Source organism: Thermobia domestica, chromosome 11 (assembly GCF_964235325.1).
Source record: "Thermobia domestica chromosome 11, izTheDome1.hap1.1, whole genome shotgun sequence".
Classification (NCBI taxonomy): Eukaryota; Metazoa; Arthropoda; class Insecta; order Zygentoma; family Lepismatidae; genus Thermobia; species Thermobia domestica.
The window spans coordinates 52,424,739-52,447,995 of NC_137464.1; the positions used below are offsets into that span (position 1 = coordinate 52,424,739).

Consider the following 23,257-nt stretch of genomic DNA (forward strand, 5'->3'; position numbering starts at 1 on the left):
AACGTTGTGCCATTGCTCGGCGGTCTAACGACGATGTGCACTGCCAATTCCAGAAGGTATCGGCGATGCTGTTCCTGTAAAATTAGTACACGCGATTGACATTGGCTGCGGAGGCCTAGAATCTAATTAAACTGTGTGCTCATGTTAATTGTGCCACAGTTTGTGTCCGATTGTGCTTTACCGGCCTTAATACCCCACAATTTCCAACATCTTCATTGAGTTGCAACCGCACTGAGCCTTGTCGTTTGGTACTGATTTCACCATCCATTTCCCATCTTTGGGTGACTCTAACCATGACAGCTTGAGAATGCCCGACCAGTCGTGCTGTTTCAGTTATGCTCGATCCCAGTCGTCTGGTCATCATAATCTGACCCCTAACTCTGATAAATCGGTCGCCTTCCCTATTATACGCGCAAGGATCACAGTGACTGATTACTGTCAACGTATGATTCTTACGTCAGCACAACGACTAAGTTGAAAAAGTATTGGGTGACCATAAAGTTTTGGCTGGTTAGTGTGTATAGTACTAAGTATTTTTTTCCTTTTTCTTTTTTCTTTTTTTGATCATGGATATGTATCATCCTGGGTTTACTTTATAAAATCTTGATTACATTATGTGTTATGTACGTACCCTACTATATGCGTTAATTTCTGCTTGCAGATACGGATTATCAAGATCCTGACGAGAAAGCTTTCGAGAAATTGAACAATGCTCCTCCAAGGACTTACGACAATGTGCCTCATATACATCCTACCAACAATCATATGGATAATACTTACGAAAATGTCAATAATATAATAAACATACCAAAAACGGTAAGTGAAACCTAAGTACTTAAACAAGGAGCAATGTCACGTGTATACCACGTAAAGGAGTTTGGTTGGTATAACTTGATATATTGTCAATTAGTATTGAAACCGGAACCGATAGTAAGTTGCCTTTTTAGTAGGGAGATTAGAGTGGAGATGGAATATATTACTGGGTCGCTTGAGTGATTGTAGAGAACAGCTTTTCGCTATCTATTACTGTTTTTTATTCTATAACGATCAACGCTCATACCGGATGTCACTTTGGTTTTAAATCGAGAGTTAAGGGAGAAAAAGGTGTCCATTATTAGAACACTGGATCTATTTTTAAAAGCTTCTGGCTAGGTTTTATCATGTTTGCTCTATATACTTATAGATCAATACTGAAACCAGAAGTTACAATGGGATTTCCATCACTTCTTGTTCTGGTAGGGAGCATCGGTGGCGCCAGGATTTTAGGGGGCAGACTAGAATGGGACAACACATCCTAACATTGTTGCCAGAACGCTCTGCACTATTGAGCCTTTAGATCTCAAAAATAGAAAAACACGGTATGATAGCAAGTAACTTATGAGAGACTTAAGAAGTCACTCAAATATATCCAAACATGGGAAACAAGAAATGTACAAAAATAAAAAGGATTACTTGTAGGAAATCTGAAAATCGAAGTTAATGTGGGTGAAGCTGCACCCTCCATGGCGCCGCCTATTGTAGGGAGTTAAGGATGAAATTAGAACTCTTAATCGATAGCTAGAAACCGCTTTTTGCTATCTATCACTGTTTTTCATTTTATAGAGGTCAACGTTAAAACCAAAATTTGGTAATCCTTCAAGTTGTTCTTTAGATTTTTCTTTCCTTCCAAACGGCCGAACATATACAGGGTAAATATATAAAGAAATATAAAGGAGTTTTAGCTAATAAAAATGAAATGAAATCTTTGAGTTTTTACGTCCCACGGTTATGTCGGTGAGGCTAAAGGAGCCGGTGAAGATGAGAAATGAATGAAATGGTGGAATGAAGAGAGTGGGAGGAAACGGGAGAATCCCGAGAAAGCCCACGAGCACGGTGTTTGTCCACCACAAAGTCCACACGGCGCAAGCTGGCATCGAACCAGGAACCCTAGGCACCGGAGGTCAACGCTCTACCACTGAGCCACCGCGCCCCTTAGATAATAATAATAATAATAATAATAATAATAATAATAATAATAATAATAATAATAATAATAATAATAATAATAATAATAATAATAATAATAATTGATTGATTGATTATTTAAATATTTAATAGGGATGTTACCAGGAGAGTTATTTGTTCAAGTCAAAAACAAGGGTCAATGGCAGTCATCTGCTGCTTATAGAAGGAATGAAATTGAAATTTTGGCATAATCGTAAACATATTTTCAAGAAGAATTTTCAGAAAAATTAAATGAAAGATGGAGAGGGAATACAAGCTCAATTAAATATGAAAAAAAGGAAATAAAAAATGTATAATAATAAAAATTAGCCAGAGGTCATGAGAAAAAAACCCAAAAATAAATAAGTCAATGCCTAAATATCACATAACAATAATAAACTATTAAGTATAAAAAGCTTTTAAAAAAATTGTAAAAGAATCACACAAATAGAAGCGAGATTACGATAACAAGAAGCACAGTTTTCTTCCAAAGCTTGACTAATGTTATTAGAGTCTTAAACTTTCTTTGAGGTCTGAGTAGTTTGCACATTCCACAAGAATGTGCCGGACATTCAGTACAACGATACGTTCTTCACAGTAAGGATGGATATCGTCACGTAATAAATACAAATGTCCAATACACAGAAGCGCCAGGACTGAGTGACAAGGGCCTCTTACATTGATTACTGTACTTCACTGTAAAACTTATAAGTGTACATAAAATAAAAATGAGAGCTTGTTTGAGAATTTGGCTAAAATAGAATATGTACACTATTTTATTTTACGTCACCAAGCGTATCTATATTTTTGAATCACTTGTTACTTGGTCAGTACCAGCAAATGAGAAAATAGCTACAAAGCTATTTCATTCTCGCTTGCTTGTTCAATTGAAAGTAAGAAAAGACTTTTAAAAAAGAAGAAGAAGAAGAGGGCAGCTAATTTGTATTTTCCTTCATTTGTGTGTATCGTTGAAAAACTCCTCGTTTTGTAAGCGTTTTAAAATGACAGTAATCAAGGAAAGAAAGACAACATTGAGTGTAACAAGGGTTTTCAACTACTGCATCAAGTTTTTCTATCAACGATTAGCCTCAACTCGAAATTGTTCTTATATAGCATGAGAACTTAGGTAGGAAAAAAAAACTATTTCTGTTTGAAGCAAACCGTGACATCTCTAGGGAGACACACATAGAAACAAACACACACACCAAGTTGAAAACAGATCCCTTTAGAGAAAGTAATTACCTGGATACGTTGAAATGAGCTGAAGTATATGTTCTGTAATCTCATTTTTTTTAAAATAAAAAGTAACAACTTTTTAGTTTAGAGAAAAAAGAGGGATTAAATCTAAAGCTGACATTCCCCTGGTACTTCCTGAAGTCAAAATTTAGGTCAAGCATTTGCGTGTTGTAGAAGCATACATTTTCAGTTGTTCAGGGCAAATGGAGGAACAGGGGGGGGGGGTTAGAAGGGAAAATGGGAGAAAAACAGAGACGCTAATTAGCCATAACTGTGCAAGTCATAAAACAGAATAATGAACAGCTACTATTTCACTAAGCAGACTAACTCACGCAAATCACTCTTTCATATTTCGTGGGAGCTTTCTTAAGAGTTTATGATCCAATGACCAAGTGATGATAAGTTTCACATCACTTTTTACAAGATTAATTTTCGGTTATTACCATGAACGCAGTAGAAAGAGCTAGATATAAAAGAAAGAACCATTTACAGTTCAAGATCCATTTCCTCCTTAATGACAATGTTCAGTTGATAAACGATTTAAGCCTCTAAATTCAAGTTAAAGATCAGATAATACCAAAAGTTTCATTTACAATAAATAATCATCGTTCTATTTTAATTGTTGTTTATTAAATTACTTAATACTTTTATGTAATAGACTCAAATACCATTTGAAATACCAACTACTAAAAATACAATGTCTAATTTTGCGTTACATGATTCTTGAAAAGAACCTAGCAAATTCTATTCTTTCCAAATTCATGGAAATTGGTTGTGCAAGCATCCACATTCTAGCAAGAGCCACTTCTAGCTTCATTCTTTTTCAATTCAAAGAAATTGGATGTGGAGAAATCATATTTGCACAGCTCAATCTATTCAGCATTGTAATTGGAGTGAACCATTTGTAGCTCCATTCTTTTTTTAATTAAAAAAATTGTTGTGAAGGAATCATATTTGCATCGTTCAATCCATTCAGCATTGTAATTGGAGTGAACCATTTGTAGCTCCATTCTTTTTTTAATTAAAAAATGGTTGTGAGGGAATCATATTTGCACCGTTCAATCTATTCAGCATTGTAATTGGAGTGAACCATTTATAGCTCCATTGTTTTTAATTTTAAAAAATGGTTGTGAGGGAATCATATTTGCACCGTTCAATCTATTCAGCATTGTAATTGGAGTGAGCCACTTCTAGCTTCATTCTTTCTCAATTCAAAGAAATTGGATGTGGAGGAATCATATTTGCACCGTTCAATCTATTCAGCATTGTGATTGGAGTGAACCATTTGTAGCTCCATTCTTTTTTAATTAAAAAAATGGTTGTGAGGGAATCATATTTGCACCGTTCAATCTATTCAGCATTGTAATTGGAGTGAACCATTTATAGCTCCATTGTTTTTAATTTTAAAAAAATGGTTGTGAGGGAATCATATTTGCACCGTTCAATCTATTCAGTATTGTAATTGGAGTGAGCCACTTCTAGCTTCATTCTTTCTCAATTCAAAGAAATTGGATGTGGAGGAATCATATTTGCACCGTTCAATCTATTCAGCATTGTAATTGGAGTGAACCATTTGTAGCTCCATTCTTTTTTAATTAAAAAAATGGTTGTGAGGGAATCATATTTGCACCGTTCAATCTATTCAGCATTGTAATTGGAGTGAACCATTTATAGCTCCATTGTTTTTAATTTTAAAAAAATGGTTGTGAGGGAATCATATTTGCACCGTTCAATCTATTCAGCATTGTAATTGGAGTGAGCCACTTCTAGCTCCAATCTTTCTCAATTCAAAGAAATTGGATGTGGAGGAATCATATTTGCACCGTTCAGTCAATTCAGCATTGTAATTGGAGTGAGCCACTTCTAGCTTCATTCTTTTTCAATTCATAGAAATTGGTTGTGCAAGCAGTACATTTACACCGCTCAACCAATACTCGCCAAATTTTGTACGCTCTTAATATAAAAAGACATAGACGTGGTCAGATTTGGAGTTGAGATGATTTTGAGTTAACATCCCGTTCATCAACGAGGCTATATGAGACATGGACCTACTGATTAACGTGGAATCCGAATTACATAAGCTCCCGCCGGGAATTGAACCCGGGTCTCCCACGCCAAATGGTCAGATTTGGAATCACAGATGAGCAGTAATCATCGAAAAAATATTGCTTCACGTAGAGTTCAGTCGAAAGTGTAAAGGTGCCAAATTAGGTGAAAAAAGTCATTAATTGGATAGAATTTTCTAAATAGTAGAAAATAGGGGAAAGCTATGTCGATTTCTTCTGCACACATATAGTTTATCTTGAGGGTGACTAAAGTTTAAAATGTTTAGAGTTCGTTCAACACAGTTTTAACTTTTTCTTTTCTCCAACTTCAACATTTTCTCCAACACACAATATTGTTTCTAGTGAAATTTTATAAACTTGCTTCGAACTGATTCTATTTGCATATTGCATATAAATGCTTACCTAGTTATTTTTTACATACATCTGCAGTATGCTCATGATAAACCCCCTCTTATACGTTCGGAAGCTATAATTGCTTATATGTGGTTTCAAGTGTTTTCTAAATTTTACTCTTTTTTTCTTCCCCCGTTTGTTAGTTGCTTGTAGGTTTGACAATAGGAAATACCAACATATGACCAGAGAAATCTAACATGATACAAAAAAGGTTACATTTATTTATTTTGATATTTTCAAGATAATTTGTAAAATATTCCCATTTTGAATTTAATAATAAATTGTGATCAAACATTGGTGCAGCAGGTCTATCACATAAACTCTTTACAAACAAGGAAACTCAAACGTATATACATAAATTCTCCATATACAAGACACTATTTTTACTAGGAAATAAGTCTCGATACGTAAAACATTGCCGAGTCAGTAAGTAAAGCTGTCTTCCTAGTAAATACAAAATTAGGAAACAATTATCCAGTTAGTCTGAAGACGAAACTTAGGTCATTGATACAGAAAGAGAGGATTAGAGGGGCGGCGAATGAGAAAATTCAGGGAATCTTGTTACAGTAGTGATATAAGAAACGTTGTTATGATCGCCAACAGTCTTACCTGATATCAGTGGTTGGTACGATATTTTCATTGACTAGTAACGATGCGCTGGATGTGTATAAATTTGATTTATAAATTCGACTGATACATTCACATCAAAGTCACACTAATATTTGCTTGGCTTTGTTTTACTTAGAATACTAAAAAACCTCAGTACCAAATTGGAATGTCAGCTAAATTTTATATTCTTTATTTTATTTTCTAATATTTAGAACTCAATAATGCACATTTCCTTCTATATGTTGTAGTAATTCATCCAGATCTAAGTATGCATGATCTACAACCCCATACAAGGAGGATTTAAATATTAAATTTCTGAGCTACACAAGGTCATCTTTGTTCATTAGTGTCCATTAGGTGAACCGTTATGGAAAAATAGGCGTTTCGCTCCAACTTTTATTTTCGGAAACCTAGTGTGTTATCTGAGGAAAAGTGTGAGACGCATTTAAACGGGAGCAGAACGAGAAATGAGCCACATACTCACAGAAGATCGAAGTCTGATAGTTTGATTAACAGCCAGAGAACTTTATCGGCTACGACACCACTTCTCTACTTGTGTATTTGATTGCCTTTAATAGCAACTATGTTATTTAAGATGCTCTCTGGTAGTTCATATTATTCTGATAGTTGTCATATATATCCTTAATTCTATTCACTTTATTATAATTAAATTTATTCAATACAATTTATAATGTTTAATGTAATTTCAAACTTGTAGCTGGTTAATTTTATCGTGCCTTTTCAGCTCTAACGCTGTATGAGACATACCTTAGAGTTTATATAATCCGAATCATTCACAGTAATTATATAATAAAAACATTTCTCACTGTAACTTGGACATATTTGTATTTAAATATATAAGGATCGATGTTATTATCATAATTGAAACAGTAACTGAAGTTAATAGTAAAAATAGAATGTTTATGATGAACAAACAATTCTCCTTTCCTCCAGTTAGGCTATATAAGAGCACGAATTAAGAAAATTAAAAATCCATTTGACTATCTTTGGACGAATTAGTCTAGTAAGGGACAGACATTGCCTGTTAAAGATGCTCGAGTTACACACATATATATATATATATATATATATATATATATATATATATATATATATATATATATATATATATATATATATATATTGCTTGGATTTTTTACTGTACTCCTCGGTGGGTACCAAGCGTGAAAAGCTGAAAACCTACAGCATTTAAAACTGCATCATTAGTTAGATGATTAATTCATTAATTTTCAAGAATATCTCTTATTTTCAATTGGGAAACTGGTAATGCTGTGACTTATGGCAGGCAGTACTGCTATAATGCTTATGCTGAAAATGAACTTCAAGGTCAATTGGAAATTATTATACGATGATATTCTAGTTAGATTATACAAAGAAATTGAATTTGTTATTTTCTGTCACCTTACTGTACTTAAAAACTAACAAAAATATCATGTATTTGATTTATTTATTTATTTATTTATTTTAAATTTATTTTCTTCCTTTCCAGAGTGATGAAGTCACATACGCGGAGTTGGCACTGCCGAAACACAGTCTATATACGCAGCCTGTTAGGCGGCAGGAGCCCACAGTGTACGCCCAGATAGACGTTACGAAGAAAGTGCCTCAAGAATACATGCAGCATCCTCATCCCGCATCACATCATATGCACCCTCACCACCCTGGTAGACCGGAAGATGAAGACCCTTCCAACGTGGATACGCCTTTGATGAATCATAGGGAAAGCACGGTATAGACTCAACCATCATGCAGTAGTGACCCAAATTACTCTTTAGACATAGCCAGGTATACTTATGTATAAAAAGAAGGGTTTTGTATATGTTAACTTTGCAACTTCTGCGCTGACAGCAACATTTCATATCTTTCTAAAACTATATTATTTTTGCACACATTTCATCTTTCGTCATATTCATAAAGATATTTCTCGTTACTCACGCTATTTCAAGATACACTGCTTAGCTTCCATTTTAACATCAGTGGTTTATAAGGGGTATGATTGTTCAAATCAGTTTCTCAAAGAATGCAACAAATCTTCGTTTTGCTTATCTTTTAGTTATCTATTTGTGCCCTTTGCCTTCTAGACATGACAACTACATGATATTCATTAAGAAAAGACTAAAAAGGTTAGTGTAATTTCCATATTCGCTTTATCCAGTTTCATGTTATAGGGATTCGTTGCTAGCAATCAATGGTGAGAAAATAGGCTGTACTAATAATATTATATTTTATAGAAATACTATATTTTATAGGAATAATCTCATCAGAAACTTCACACAGAAATATTTCTTGAACATCTTTTCTAACGTCCTTCTCTGAAAAATTCCTAAAGCTCTAGTATACAGTAGAGCAGCAGTTATTTTTTACAGTAGAACAGTTTCTTGTACTCTATTTCCGCCTAGGGAAGTTTCTACGGGTGTTTTGGATTCCAGTATTTCTTGATTAACTAAAAAGTGACTGATGATAGACTCTTCCATTTCTTCATAAAGATGTTAATAGATGCCAAAATAACCAAAAAAAAACTTACGTAGGAAGCGTTCATATTTTATGAATAATAGTACAGTTTCGACATAAGCCTCCGTCATTATCAACGTTGTTGATGGAACTTTCGCTGTACTTATATCATTTCTTATAATATAATCTTAAATATTCGTGAGCTGAGTTTCGGAGTCTTAAAATATTTATCAACTTGTACGTATGAAGAAAATGAAAAATTTGATACATAAGAAACAGATTGGCAAATAATGTATTCTTTAAATAAAAACTGATCACTTTGATGCCAAACTTGTCCAACTGCAGTGTTCATCTAAAAGAGACTTACCTTGTGTATTTCTTTAAATTCCTTTGTAGTAGATTATATAAAACACCAAGAATTTATCTGGAATTTTGCTGGAAGCATACAGAAATAAAAGAGATTGAAATTCGTGTAGCTGAATGGTCAATATCGAACTCAAGTTGATAAATGTTTACGTCATCATTTTCATCGCGACGTTAGCTCAGAAATGTTCAAGTTTATATTACAAGAAATGATTACAGTGGAAGTTCGTTCAACACCATTGGTAATGACAGGGGTAATCTATCCAAACTGTGCAGTTATTTATCAAATATGGACGCTTGCTCGTAGATAAGATTATTCCTTCCTTGGATTAACTTACAAAAGGTGATGTCTATAAGATTGTGATACATATAATATCTTTAAATTTCCAACACTAATAGTCGCTGATTTCTATACGAAACATTAAATATTGCAGTTTCCTTTCTTACAAGTTGTTTATTTTTTACTGTAAATGTTTCCATGAATGTGAATAGTATGACAGACAGTAGCATATACACTAATAAGCGTTACCAACATAATTCAGCATAAGGTGAAATTGAATGAAGTTAATGTAAAACTATGTTCTTTCCTGACTTAATCTTTAGTTAAGAATTTTGTAATTTGTTTTTATAGAAGGAAAAATTGGTAAGGATAAAATGGGTTCACCGCAAATTATTCCATAAAATATTTTGATGTTTTCTAGGTATTACTATGCACTAAAATAATTTAAAAGAACAAATTCTCTATGAATAATGTATGTGGAGTGTAAACTAAATGCATTTTTTTTTTATCATGACTTTCGTTAATCTAATGAACGAAACTACAAGAACTTAAATAAGTCACAATACTGTGGATCGTAAACCAGTTTATGATGATTTGTTGCCATGTGTATTGTAATGATCAACAAACAAATTTCTATATATTGATGACACAATGGAAATATACACTCGATAAGTATAAGGGTAATTTCTACATGATGAAAGTAAGCATGGTTTCGATGCTTGTTCACGAAATACTCCTAACAATCTCAAGTTTTAGTCTATATCTACAGTGATCATGTTAACGACATTACTTTTTCAAATTTAAATGAGATTTTGGAAATCATATCTAATCACTCTAGATGACTTTGATCCTTTTACAATCAAGACTTTTTAAAAGGAAATTATAGGCTTTAATTTAGTAAGTTTCCATAAATTAGAAAGGCATCTGGAAAATTTTCCTGACAAAGTATTTTTTTTTTTCAAAAATTAGGATGGCTCTATCGGAGTACCAGGTCTAGGTACCTCAAATAACATCACGCATTCTTGTGATGAACCAATTTATAATGTGGAAATTAAACTAGAGGATAAGATGATAAAATGTGAAAAAAAAAAAAGTCTGGCATGCTTGATGCAAAACAAAATATGGGTTAAATACAGGAAATCAAAGAGAGTCTGAGACTGATGATAACGTGAATCTAATGGGCAAAAATATCCATGAAAATCCATGACACCTAACAGCCACTTAGTATGAAGTGTACCAAAACAAAAAATAATAATATTCAATCTCTGCTAATGGATAGGACTCCTCACTGTATCATCCACAGATAATTACACTAGAAAACTATCGAATAGTTATTAGAATTATTATTTTGACTGCCGATACTTTATTTGGATGAATCTCTTTTGCTTATTTTTGACATAATCCAGAATTCCTTGTACTTTTACCTGAAAATAAAATACATAAACTCATAATGGCAGGCACGAAAAAAGTTTTCTAATGTAAGATTAATTTTCTGTTTATATAAAAAGTTACAAAGTTCACACATACTTGTACGAATTTCTTTTTTCTGGGTTACATATGTCACAAAAACCGAACGAAGTAGCTCAAGTGGTAGAGCGTTCGATTCGCATTTGGAAGGTCGTGGGTTCCCACTGCCGACAATCTTGAATAGGGTTTTCCAGGGTTTTCCTCAGTCCTGCCAGGCAAATGCTGAAATGGTACCTACTAAACAGGCCCTGGTCGATACCTTCCCAAATCCTTTCCTTTGTTATTGTTGTTGTTAGATATCCAGTACAAAATGCCCTCTGAGCTCTATCTGGTGATTATTAAATAGATAAATAAATAAATAAATATGGCGATTCCTACTTTTTTAGCGTCCTACCACGGATCCCTTCGTTTAATCGAGACTCTCCTTCCTCAAGGCTACCACCTGGACCCAGATGGGATAGTTGAAGAAGGCTCTACCAAATGGATAAATATAGCAGATACGGACCTTCCAGAAATCAGCAAAAGAGGTTCTCAGGCATCTTGGTACACACCAATAGCAGTACATTTCCATAAACTTCTTTTACAGTCCATTCCTGTTCCAGAGGATAAAGCTAGACTTCTTGCTGCGTCATCTCCCCATGCTGGGGCATGGTTAAATGCGTCATCTTCCCCCCAATTAGGTCTTTACATGTCTAATGAAACCTTTCGAATCGCAGTAGCCCTAAGACTAGGTTCAGCTGTTTGTGAGCCACATCGCTGTCCAGCTTACGGGGATCAAGTTACCCAACGCTGCCTGCATGGCCTCTCATGTATGAAGAGCATAGGCAGAAACACCAGACATTCATCTGTTAATGACATCATTTTGCGAGCTCTCACGACGGCAGGAATTCGTTCGATTCGTGAACCGTCAGGATGTTGTCGTTCCGATGGTAAATGACCTGATAGCATGACATTAATACCTTGGATGAGAGGCAAATCTCTAGTATGGGATTTTACATGTTCGGACACATTCGCCCATTCAAGCCTCCTATTGACCGTTGTGAATGCTGGAGAAGTTGCTAGACGTATAGAGAGACAGAAAAGCAAAGGAAATACAATAATCTTCTCGATAAATTTATATTTGCTCCAATAGCTATCGAGACCAGTGGGGCATGGGGTTCTGGAAGCCTTGATTTTATTAGAGAGGTAGGCAGACGCATATCTATCGTTTCTTTAGATGTTCGTTCAGTATCCTTCTTATTCCAACGTATATCTATTGCGGTCCAACGTGGCAACGTTTCGTCAGTTCTTGGTACGTTGCCGCATGGAAGGGAACTGGAGGAGGTGTTTCTTCTCTAGTACAACAGATACAAGCGAACAATAGAATAATAAAGATAATAGAATGTATACATTTTGATTAACTAAATTGATTTCCTTTTTCTTTTGAGCATGTCTATTAATATAAATATATAAATATAGGTGAATTAAAGACATGTTTAATAAATAAATAAAATAAATAAAATGAATAAATAAAATAAATAAATAAATATTCCTAATGTATATTTCACTTTCCATTTGGATATATTCTAGAATTTATTTTTAATCAGAAGGCTGTATTGGCTTTTTTGTGGTGAGGACGAATAGCCGTAATGCTGACGTCCCCATTAAAAGCAACGAATAGATCAATCTAACTTCTATTCTGTATGTACATAATTATGAATAATAAGTGGACGGATTTAAGAAATAACAGTTTCTTTGAATTATAAATTATAATAATAATAATAATAATAATAATAATAATAATAATAATAATAATAATAATAATAATAATAATAAACAAAAAAGATCTTGTGAATATTACTCAAAATGACACGCACTCTTGCAAGCAAAGTAGCATTCGAGTTTACGTAATCAAATTCTTATGTATCAGACATATAATATTTGATGAGGTTTTATTTCGGGAAAAATTTTGAGATAAAAGGGGAAAAAATGTAGCTGCAAACAAACTCATTCTGCAACATAAAGAGGCTTTTTTATGCTACAATCTATATATATAGAAATAAAAGTTATGACTATCTTTGTGGCTTGGTAAGTCTTGAACTATCCGACCGATCTCGATCAAATTTTCAACATAGATGAAGTTCGAACCTGGGATGGTTTTTGTCATTTTACTTTGACGGTATCATGTAGGGAAGGGGAGAGGATAGAGTGATATACAAAAATAAATAAAAGTCAATAATTCTTGAGTCATGAGACCGAGCTCGATCAAATTTGCCACATAGATGAGGTTGGAACCTGGGATGTTTCTTATCATTTCACTTTGACGGTGCAACTTAGGGGGAGGGGGAGGCGGAGGGGATATATATGCATATGCATATATATATATATAATATGCATAAAAACGAAAGTGATTGCGTTTATGACTTAATAACTCTTGAATCAGACGATCGATCTCGATCACATTTTCCACATAGATGAGGTTTGGGCTTGAAATGGTTTTTATCACTTCCCTTTGATGGTGCAACTTACGGAAGAAAGATAGAGAAAGAGGGAAGGGATATTTAAAATGGATCGAAAATAACTGATATTAGTGTCAAATCCATAGTTTTTGGGGTCTCTGAGATGAACAATAACACTTCTGATGCCATTTTCAAGTAACACTTCCAAATTCAGCCTCTCAACTTGGAAAAGGGGAAGATTTATATATATATATATATATATATATATATATATATATATATATATATATATATATAAATGATCGGAAATGACCGATATTAGTGTCGAGTCCATAGTTTTCGGGGCCACTGAGATAAACAGTAACACTTCCGATGCCGTTTAAATCCAAATTCAGCTCTTTATGTCCAAAATGAAACACATTCTCCCCGTACGAAGGACGGGTATTCTGCTAGTACTGAATATGAACAAGATATAAGGTGAAACTAAATGATTGATAAATATGAATTATTATTGGTAGGTCACCCTCCCCCCAACATTATAAGCAAACAATAAATGTAGAAAACAAAGTAAAAACTTAAAGGAAACAATTTCCCCAATAATCTTCTGCAAAATTTTTCCTCGTTGTTTCTTTAGTAAATGAACTTTCACTGTGCAGACAATACATAAACTGTTACTCTAGAACTAATTCGGATTACAATTTTTCTATCCGTGACAAGATTTCAGTTATTTATTATTATTATTATTATTATTATTATTATTATTATTATTATTATTATTATTATTATTATTATTATTATTATTATTATTATTATTATGCTTTTTATGCAGAGCATTTGAGGTTATTTCTCATATTCTGGAATATCACTGCATTGGTTCAATAGTAAATATCTTGCAAAAATGTATTAATGCACTATTGGACTTTGTGAACAAGCTATATGAAATTGAATAATTATGATTAAACAGTATAGTATAACGTTTTCGACTCCATAGCAGCATCATGTCTGATAAAGATACTGCTATAGTGTTGAAACTTTATAATACTTAAGAAAAAAAGAAAGAAAGAAAAGGAAAAAAGAAAAAAGAAAGAAAGAAATTGTGCATAGCTTGATTACGTCAATTTAATCAAAATCGTAATTTCGAGGAAATATTAATCCAAGTTTCCCTTTTGCTCATGTAGTTCAGAGTATCCGTTCAGAGACTAGAATTTTAATAGTTCTGAAACTTTAGCAACTAAAATAAAAATCTTCATAAAAACAGCAAAAATACGAAGAGCTTAGGAATGTTTTCGAGGACAACGGTCCTCATATTCAGCTTACTTAAATCTGAGAAAAGCTTAAAAATTATCAAACATATTAGAAGGGGAAAGAATAAATGTGATTTGAAGTAAATACGCAATTTAACGTCGAATAACACTATATCAAATGAGTGTATACGCGAAGTTATGTATTTACAACAGTGAAGAGTTCTCGAGAAACGGCGCAAGGAACTAGTGACAAGCGCACTATGCTTACGCGACTGTACATACACGTCATTGTGAGCAGTAGTACAAACCCAGCGAATATAATGGTACATTATACTCTATCAGACCCGTAGCCAGCCCAAAAATGTAGGGGGGGAGCGATAGAAATTAGGGAGGGCTACCCTAACATATTATAGTTCATCACCATATTATAGTTCATTTGCAAGCCTACCGTGAAAATTTTAGGAAGGGGGGCAGTAAAAATTTAGGAGAGGCTCGTCCCACCCTAGCCCCCCTCCTCCCGTGGATACGGACTTGTACTGTATATTGATTGGGACAAAAATAGTACCCAGAAAATATTAATAGCACACATTGAGCGTGGTCGAAAATATGCACCAAGGAAAATTTCATAGCTTTTGAACGATAAAGTTTCCTCCCCGAGGCACCTCTTGAAAACAACACTAGTTTACTCAACTTCTAAAATATAAATAGGGAATATAATACCGTAATGCGACCTGCAGTAATCCTAACATCAGACATTGTAAAACTACACTCAGAAATTCTATTATTCTACTTACAGATCTCTGTAATACCTGAATTTTCATTAAACTTCCAAGCTTTCGACTCTCCCCTGCAGTCTTGGTCACGGAGTATAAAAACGGGAAGAAAATTCTGTTTTTAACCCTTTTCTTCTTGTTTCCTTTCACCTTCCCAAATGTTTGATCCTTTTTAGCCTTTCTCACATTTAAGTAAGCTGAATACGAGGACAGTTGTCCTCGGAACTTTCCTTAGTTGTTCGGATTTTAGCGATGGGTATGCAGATTTTTGTTTTACTTGCTATATAATAACTATTATCACTGCATGCAGTTTATACTTCTGTAGCTTCGAAACTTATTCAAGTTCTTTCATTCTTGTAAATAGATTTGAATAAAAATTGCTGTATCATTATGAATGATACATTGCAAATGATATTAAGAAAAATAAAAATAATAAAATATTTTAATGTTAAACTAAATCGACAATATTCTCAGAGTATGGAGAAAACTTCAATTCTCGATTTGTATACATTTTATATAAAAGAAATATATTTTCTAGAAAATTACGTTATTATGTATACTTTTAGAATTTGTGTAATACTACTTTAACCCGAACACTAACAAAACTTAAAAATGTTCTAGATACAATGGAGGTATGTTATGAAAGATATTTCTTTCCTTATGTTCTTTCTCTCTCTTTTCTTTAGAAACATTGTCTCCATTTTATTACTTATTAGCTCTTTAACAAAGTCTATATACATATTACATATGCTATTCCTTATTTCTTGTCTTTACTTATTTTGAAAGAAGAAATATAATCAAATTAAAGAAAAATTGATAATGTAAATGAAATAATAAAAACTACGAGCAAACTTTCTAACACTGATCGACAAGATACCACAAATGTAACCAAGTTCTATGTGGTTCATGCACCAGCTCCCAACCTCTATCATTTCAAGGGTTTTAAACTAAAGTTTTCTACATGTTAATTCAAGTAGATTTTCAGCTACTTGAGAATGCTATCAGGAAAAAAATCGAACTCAGAAACTGCGCTCATCGATATTTAAAAAAAAAAAAAAAAAAAATTAATTTTACTGAAATTGTCTTTTTTTCTTTGAATTAGTCACTAATGAAATGACTGCCAAAATATGGAAAGTATTTTATTAAACTAATATCAGGTACAAATACTAATTGAAAATAACAGCCTATAACTTTCGATGTTATGGCAACAACTTAATTAGACACAAATATACTTGTGTTTCATGAAAATGTTGCCACAAACTTGAAATGTTTCAGTCTCAGTTTATTTCATGTCTGGTTTAAGATTACAAACAGTTCTCAACTTAAAGTAAATATGTCATTATGTAGAAGTACGAAAAATACTTTTTGATAATAATGCAATTCAAGAACTCAGTTACACAGTATGCTTTGCAAATATGGTACGTAACTTTTACAACGCCGATGGTTAAAGAAAGTTTAACTAATTAAAAAGAGCTCAACAATACTCTTTACATCTGTCGTCTCTTATGTAAGTATGAATTGAAGCACTTAGAGGATAAAAGTATTATTTTACATTTTTCGAAACATTGAATTCTGGCGGTTTATGCACACGTTATATGTTAGTCATGCTACATAACACATCATTACATCATTTAGTGGGTTCTCATCCCAGTGAAGAGATTTGGAAACGATGAAGGGTGGATGTTAACAAACATAGATGTGAAAGTCAATTTTCTCGAAATGTACCATCTTCAATTTCCTTATGATGAATTTAGGTAACTCGAGGACTGTCTACATATAAAAAGCAGAATGAAAGAATGAATTAGGATTTGTATTAAAGACGCCATATAGACAATAACAGAGCAATAATGGCTACATTAGTGAAATATTCACTTGCATTAATGTTCCCTGTATATAAAAATCCTTTGACATAGTCGGTAAGGCGGATAATTAACAGAAATACATAAATAGAAACAATATTTAATTTTATAAACATCCTTTGACCTACTGAGATAAGTTAAAAAAATGCTGTGTTCTATTTCAAAATTATAAGTACTTTTATATATTTCATGACATATGATTTTTTTTTTTTTTTTTTAACATTCTAATACGTAATCACTGTCATGTGCCTTTTTTCTATCTTTAACACTTGCTTCTATGCTTATAGCTTTGTCGTATTTCATGTTACAAATTATTAAATTTATCATGAAAATTAGTTTCGAGTAGTTAATTAACCTAATGCATTAGGTCCCATTTTTTCGAAATATAATGAGATTCTCAGTTTACTAGCTAAGATTTCAATGTACTAATTTATTAGATGAACTGCGTTTAATTTAGTCCGTTTGGTATATCATGTTTGCTGATAATTATCAAGGGTCTTGTTGTTTATAATATTGGTAAAAGCATTGCATGCTGCTAATTAATGTAATTTACATTTCGCTAGTAACATAGTCACACAACCAAAAGAAGATACAAAAGTATCTGACGCAAACATATATTATAACTGTAGAAATTAAAGGGACGATAATCTGTTATGTTGTTCATAATGCAGACAACGTTATTATTAATACCGCAACAAAACAAATTTTACGCAAAATTCTGTATTTTAGTCTCTCTTCCAAGTTTAATTTACTACGAGGGCAATTCAATAAATATTGCATATCAATTTTTGTTTACTTACAGAGTTATTTATTCTAGTACTTATTTATTTTAGTACGTATCTTTACAAACCTTCAATATAGTCTCTCTGCCTTGTAATGACTCATTACCAACATTCGAGAAGCTTCAGTATTTCATCCAAGGTGTCACTTTTGTTAAGCTGTCGAATGGTTTAGGTAATGGCAGTAAAAAGCTATGCTAGAGATGGAAGCCGAAGTTCACCCATATTTTTGTTTTGACTCCGGAAACATGTGAAAATCTGGTTAACTCATGTCCAGACTGTAGGAAATGTGAACTGTATTCGCGTACTTATCACATTCCCAAAGTGCAGGCAACTGGTGTCATGGAGAATAAATGAATCAGCTTCGAGTTACAGAGGGCATATTTTGAACATTTTTCTGCACAATTTCCAAGAAGTCATGTTAAAACACTGCTATAACTTCTTTCATACAATACTCTATCTGTTATGATGGTTCCGTAGTGATCATAAGTAAAAAATCATCATTTGTTCCACCTTTCATTCAGCTCGTCGACATTTTGTTAGCAATGAAAAGAATGAAGCTTTCCACTTGTTGAAGCATAATTTCAACTTCGACTCAAGATCTCTGATCCATGTATCATCAATTGCAATAATTCGATTCAAAAATGTCTGATATTCACTATGGTTTAAGTTACGTAAAGTTTCCATTTTAATGTACCACGTTTGATGTACAGTACTAGAAACACATACTTTCGTTTCAAACACTAGTCAGATCCAAACAAATGACGCAAGGTTTACTGCGATTTCATTATCCACTACACAATATTGCATTACTTATGAAATGATCCTCGTATTATGATATTCTTATACATGACTATTATATGATAGTTATATTCTTTTATATACTTTCCACAATGGGTTCAATCTGAATATTACTACTACTACTACTACTACTACTACTACTACTACTACTACTACTACTACTACTACTACTACTACTACTACTAATAATAATAATAATAATAATAATAATAATAATAATAATAATAATAATAATAATAATTCTTTTTCTTAAATTAATCTATTTAAAATTAAGACCTAAGTTATTTTGCTGAGTAATGTTAAAATTCATCTCAAACATGAATTGTATATGTATTTTTTAATCTGAACCTTCTATCCTCTTCCCCATCCTCACGTAAAAATGAAAACACCCATAAATAAATGATGGCAAACTCGGAGTCACATTATCGGAGAGGACTAACTAGGTCGCTTTCTTGCATCTGAAAACAAACTATACTGCAGTTGACTAAAAATCTTAGTTGTCTTCTCTGAAAATGAATATTTCTAAACTAAATTCAAAATGACTGTATGAGAACTTCGCTCATGCTAATAATAATAATATCAACAATAATAATAATGGAAATGGAAATTTCTAACATGTACCTTGAAAAAGAGAATTTCTTCCTGTAAAACCACGGAATTTAAGATAGCAATAAAAGTTAGAGCAGGTACGTAACCAAGGGAGGGTCCGGACCCGCCCCTTCCCCCTTTTCGAGACCAGAAATGAAAAAAAAATTAAAGAAGGCTGAAACAAAATGAAATGAGAAAAAGAAGGATCAGCGTTAAAAATAGAAAGCTACAGGAAGCTTTTGGTTACTCTTTCTTATGAGGAAATTTGTATTGCTTGCAATAATGGTTGCGAGGTGAGCGATATATCCTGGAAGAGTCAGGGAATTTGAAATTTCTAGAAAAGTTGCGGAATTTTCAGAATTTCTTCTACTCGTAGTCAGGGGGATTTCAAGCTTCCGAAAACATAGTGCCGTTGTGTAATAGCGTGGACATTTTTATCATAATTTTTCGTCATCGCATCCTTGCAATATCAAACATGTTATTTCAAAAACTATTTTCTACTGCTCCTTTAACCTGTCATTTGGAACAGACAATAGTTGACGGAATAATAAAAACAAAAATACATGTGGAAAGAAAGTTCTGTTAACAGAAAAAGGAACGCAGATATTGCAAAATATTTTACAAGACATTATTGAGTATGTACTTTTTATAATAGTGAATATGTACTTTTTTATAATAGTTGAGGTTGTAATGAAAGGAAAATTGCTATTTGAATAAACAGAGGAAGAATGTAAACAGTGTTGAATTCAGACATTTTCACCCGGGGGGGAATGTCAACTCCTCGGGGGGGAAGGATTGTTTTTCTGTATTTTTGCAAGAAAGCAGCATATTTAACAATTCCATTCACATGCACATCTTACCTAATATTGAGAAGGTACATTCGCGAAGTGTCCCCTCGGGAATCGTCTAAAATTAATTTAAATGCAAAGTTTTACGCGACCCAAAGTGTATTGTACTAATTTTAGCGGCCCATACGGGTAATTTGCATATTTATAGACCTTCATATATCCGGAATTCATACACAACTATAACGCTTGGTCACAAAATTGCTTTTACTTTCTTTAGATGTAACTGAACATGAATGTGGGCATATGCAAAACAAATTGAATCAAGTACTGCTTCTCTGACAGGTTTTATCCACACCGGCCGCCATCTTGGATCCGCCATATTGGATTCAACTTTCTGTTTTTCAAATTGGAACAGGTGCATGTGATACATCAAATTCATACAAAATTTTCTCGGAAATCCATTGGTGTAGTGAGATTTACGGTAGCTTGTACCACTTGCAAGATATTGCATGTTAAATGTGAGGCACTTCACAAATTCAAACATTAAAAAGTTGTGCAGTACCTCGTATGAATATGTGATCTTTTACGTGATTCACTGTTGACAAAATGTCTTCTGAACGTACATACATACAGACACACAGACGTAAATAGGATATGGTAGATGTTCACCAAAATCTGATCGTATCTAGATTTACATTAGGCATTATGTTCGTAATACAATACTTCCTTGTTCGTAGAATAACTTGGAAGTAATAACATTCACTCACAGAAATGTTGTAAGATTATGACACCATTGTTGTAGAGAGTTTGTTTATACCTACATTATTTTCCAGTTAGAAATTGTTTCAATTTGTCAACATCAAAAATGTAAGCGTAATTCACATTGCCCTGTAATGTCGATTCGCGAAGTGCCTAGAGGAATTTAACATGTAATATCTCGCAAATGGTACAAGCTACCGTAAAACTCACTACACCAATGAATTTTCCGAGAAAATTTTATATGAATTTGATGTATCACATGCACCTATTCCCATTTCAAAAACCGAAAGTTGAACTCGAAATTGCGGATCCAAGATGGTGGCCGGTGTGGGTAACACGTGCCAGAGAAGCAGTACTTGATCCTATTTGTTTTCCATATGGCCACATTCATGTTCAGTTACATCTAAAGAAACTAAAAGCAATTTTGTGACCGAGCGTTATAGTAGTGTGTGATTGAATTCCGGGTATATGAAGGCTCATAAATATGCAAATTATCCATATGGGCTGCTAAAATTAGTAGAATACACATTAGGCCTTGGAGAACTTTGCATTTAAATCAGTTTTACATGAATCCCGAAGGAACACCTCGCGAATGTACCTTGTGAGACTAATTGCTGATAAATATTCTATGTGAGATTACAATTGAAAAAACAATCCTTTAATTTTATCTAGAACATTAAATAAAGACTGGCAAAAATATTTTAGACTAAACTTTAACTGCTCTTTACAGTTGCTATTTTTGTTATTTCCTATATTCAGTAGTTACTGTTTGTTACTAATGTAGAAGTTTTTAAAAAGATTTAAATTAACTCAAATATTTTTTGTCCTAAAACAAACATACATAGGAATGTCTTAACAAAAAGTTATCATTTTTTCTCACACTTCTGATTCTAAATTAAGCATATTAGCCTTGGTTTCTTCACTGCATACACATCAATAGTTTAGTTTACGAAATCTTCAGTAGGATTAGTGCCGTGTCGTTGAAAACACTAGTTAACAAATTAAACTTTTTGTTTGTTACATGAGAAAAATCACCTGATCTTAAAGGAACTTTTTGCGCTGAATTCGAATATGCACTCGGTTTCTCTCTATCATGTACAGTTTTCCCGTAACAGAGGGATTTTCGGGAAATTCCCTCAAAAATTTCCCTTTTTCAGATATTTTATTCCCCTAGCTCCTGTCCCCTTACATGTAGTAACATAGAAATTATACCTAAGTATACCTTGATTTATATTTAATAAACCCTAAAAGTTTCGTAAAAATCGCTTTGTTCTTTCTAGAGAAATAAATATATTTGTATGTATACTGTGTGCACTGTTTATTGCACCTGATAGTAATGCTTTCAGATCTCCTGAGTTGGGGTAAAAACGATTTGCTTTATTACTACAAACACAGATATAAAAATGAATATTTACAATAGTCAACAACACACTTGTATTGCTCTCTGTAAATTAGAAACGTGTATAAAAATAGAATGTACTTCCAAGGATCCAACGTTCATCCCTGACTGTGTTCGCGAGCCACATTTCATCCGGCAATGTGAACTTAATGACCTAGTCCGTGATTTGCACCTGACAAAACAAGAGGCGGAACTTCTGGGATCAAGGCTCCAGCAGTGGAACTTATTGGATGCAGAAACGAACATATGAGTGTACAGGAAAAGGCATGTTCAATTTTCAAGCTATTTCTCAATGCAAGATAATGTATGCGTATGTACGGATATAAATGGGTTGATGGCGGAGCTAGGAATTCCTTACGTTCCAGAAGGATGGAGGTTATTTATCGACGCGTCAAAGGTCAGCCTTAAAGCTGTCCTTTTACATAATGGAAATAAAAAACCTTCTATACCACTTGCGCACTCAGTGAAGATTAATGAATCCTATGACACATGTCAACTTTGCTAAATCTTATAAATTACAAGGACCATTGTTGGCAAATATGTTGTGATCTCAAGGTAGTTGGTATTTTATTAGGACTGCAGTGCGGCTACACGAAGTACCAATGTTTTTTATGTTTATGGGATAGCCGAGCTGATGACAAACATTATGAAGTGAAGGAATGGGAACCTAGAGTGAATTACGTACCTGGAGAATGCAACGTCAAATACGCTCCTTTGGTAGATCCTAATAAGATATTACTACCGCCACTTCATATCAAGTTAGGACTTATGAAAAACTTTGTCAAAGCCATGGACACATCTGGTGAAGGTTTCAAGTATTTGCGAAATAAGTTCCCTAACCTGAGTGATGCTAAGATTTCAGCGGGAGTGTTTATTGGTCCCCAAATTAGGAAATTAATGCTTGATGATAGCTTTGACAGCAAGTTAAACAGTGCTGAGCTAGCTGCCTGGACAGCATTT

General features: G+C 33.4%; 1 protein-coding gene across 2 annotated transcripts in view; it reads left to right on the plus strand.

Moving 5' to 3' along the window:
• Positions 1–23,257, plus strand: part of LOC145664069 (nephrin-like) — a 727,167-nt gene that overhangs the window by 695,744 nt on the left and 8,166 nt on the right. For both annotated transcript variants that reach the window (XM_081730409.1, XM_081730410.1), the window contains 2 exons: positions 662–816; positions 7,798–8,037. In XM_081730409.1, the coding sequence (XP_081586535.1) occupies positions 662–816; positions 7,798–8,037 (395 nt within the window). The remainder of the gene's footprint in view (positions 1–661; positions 817–7,797; positions 8,038–23,257) is intronic.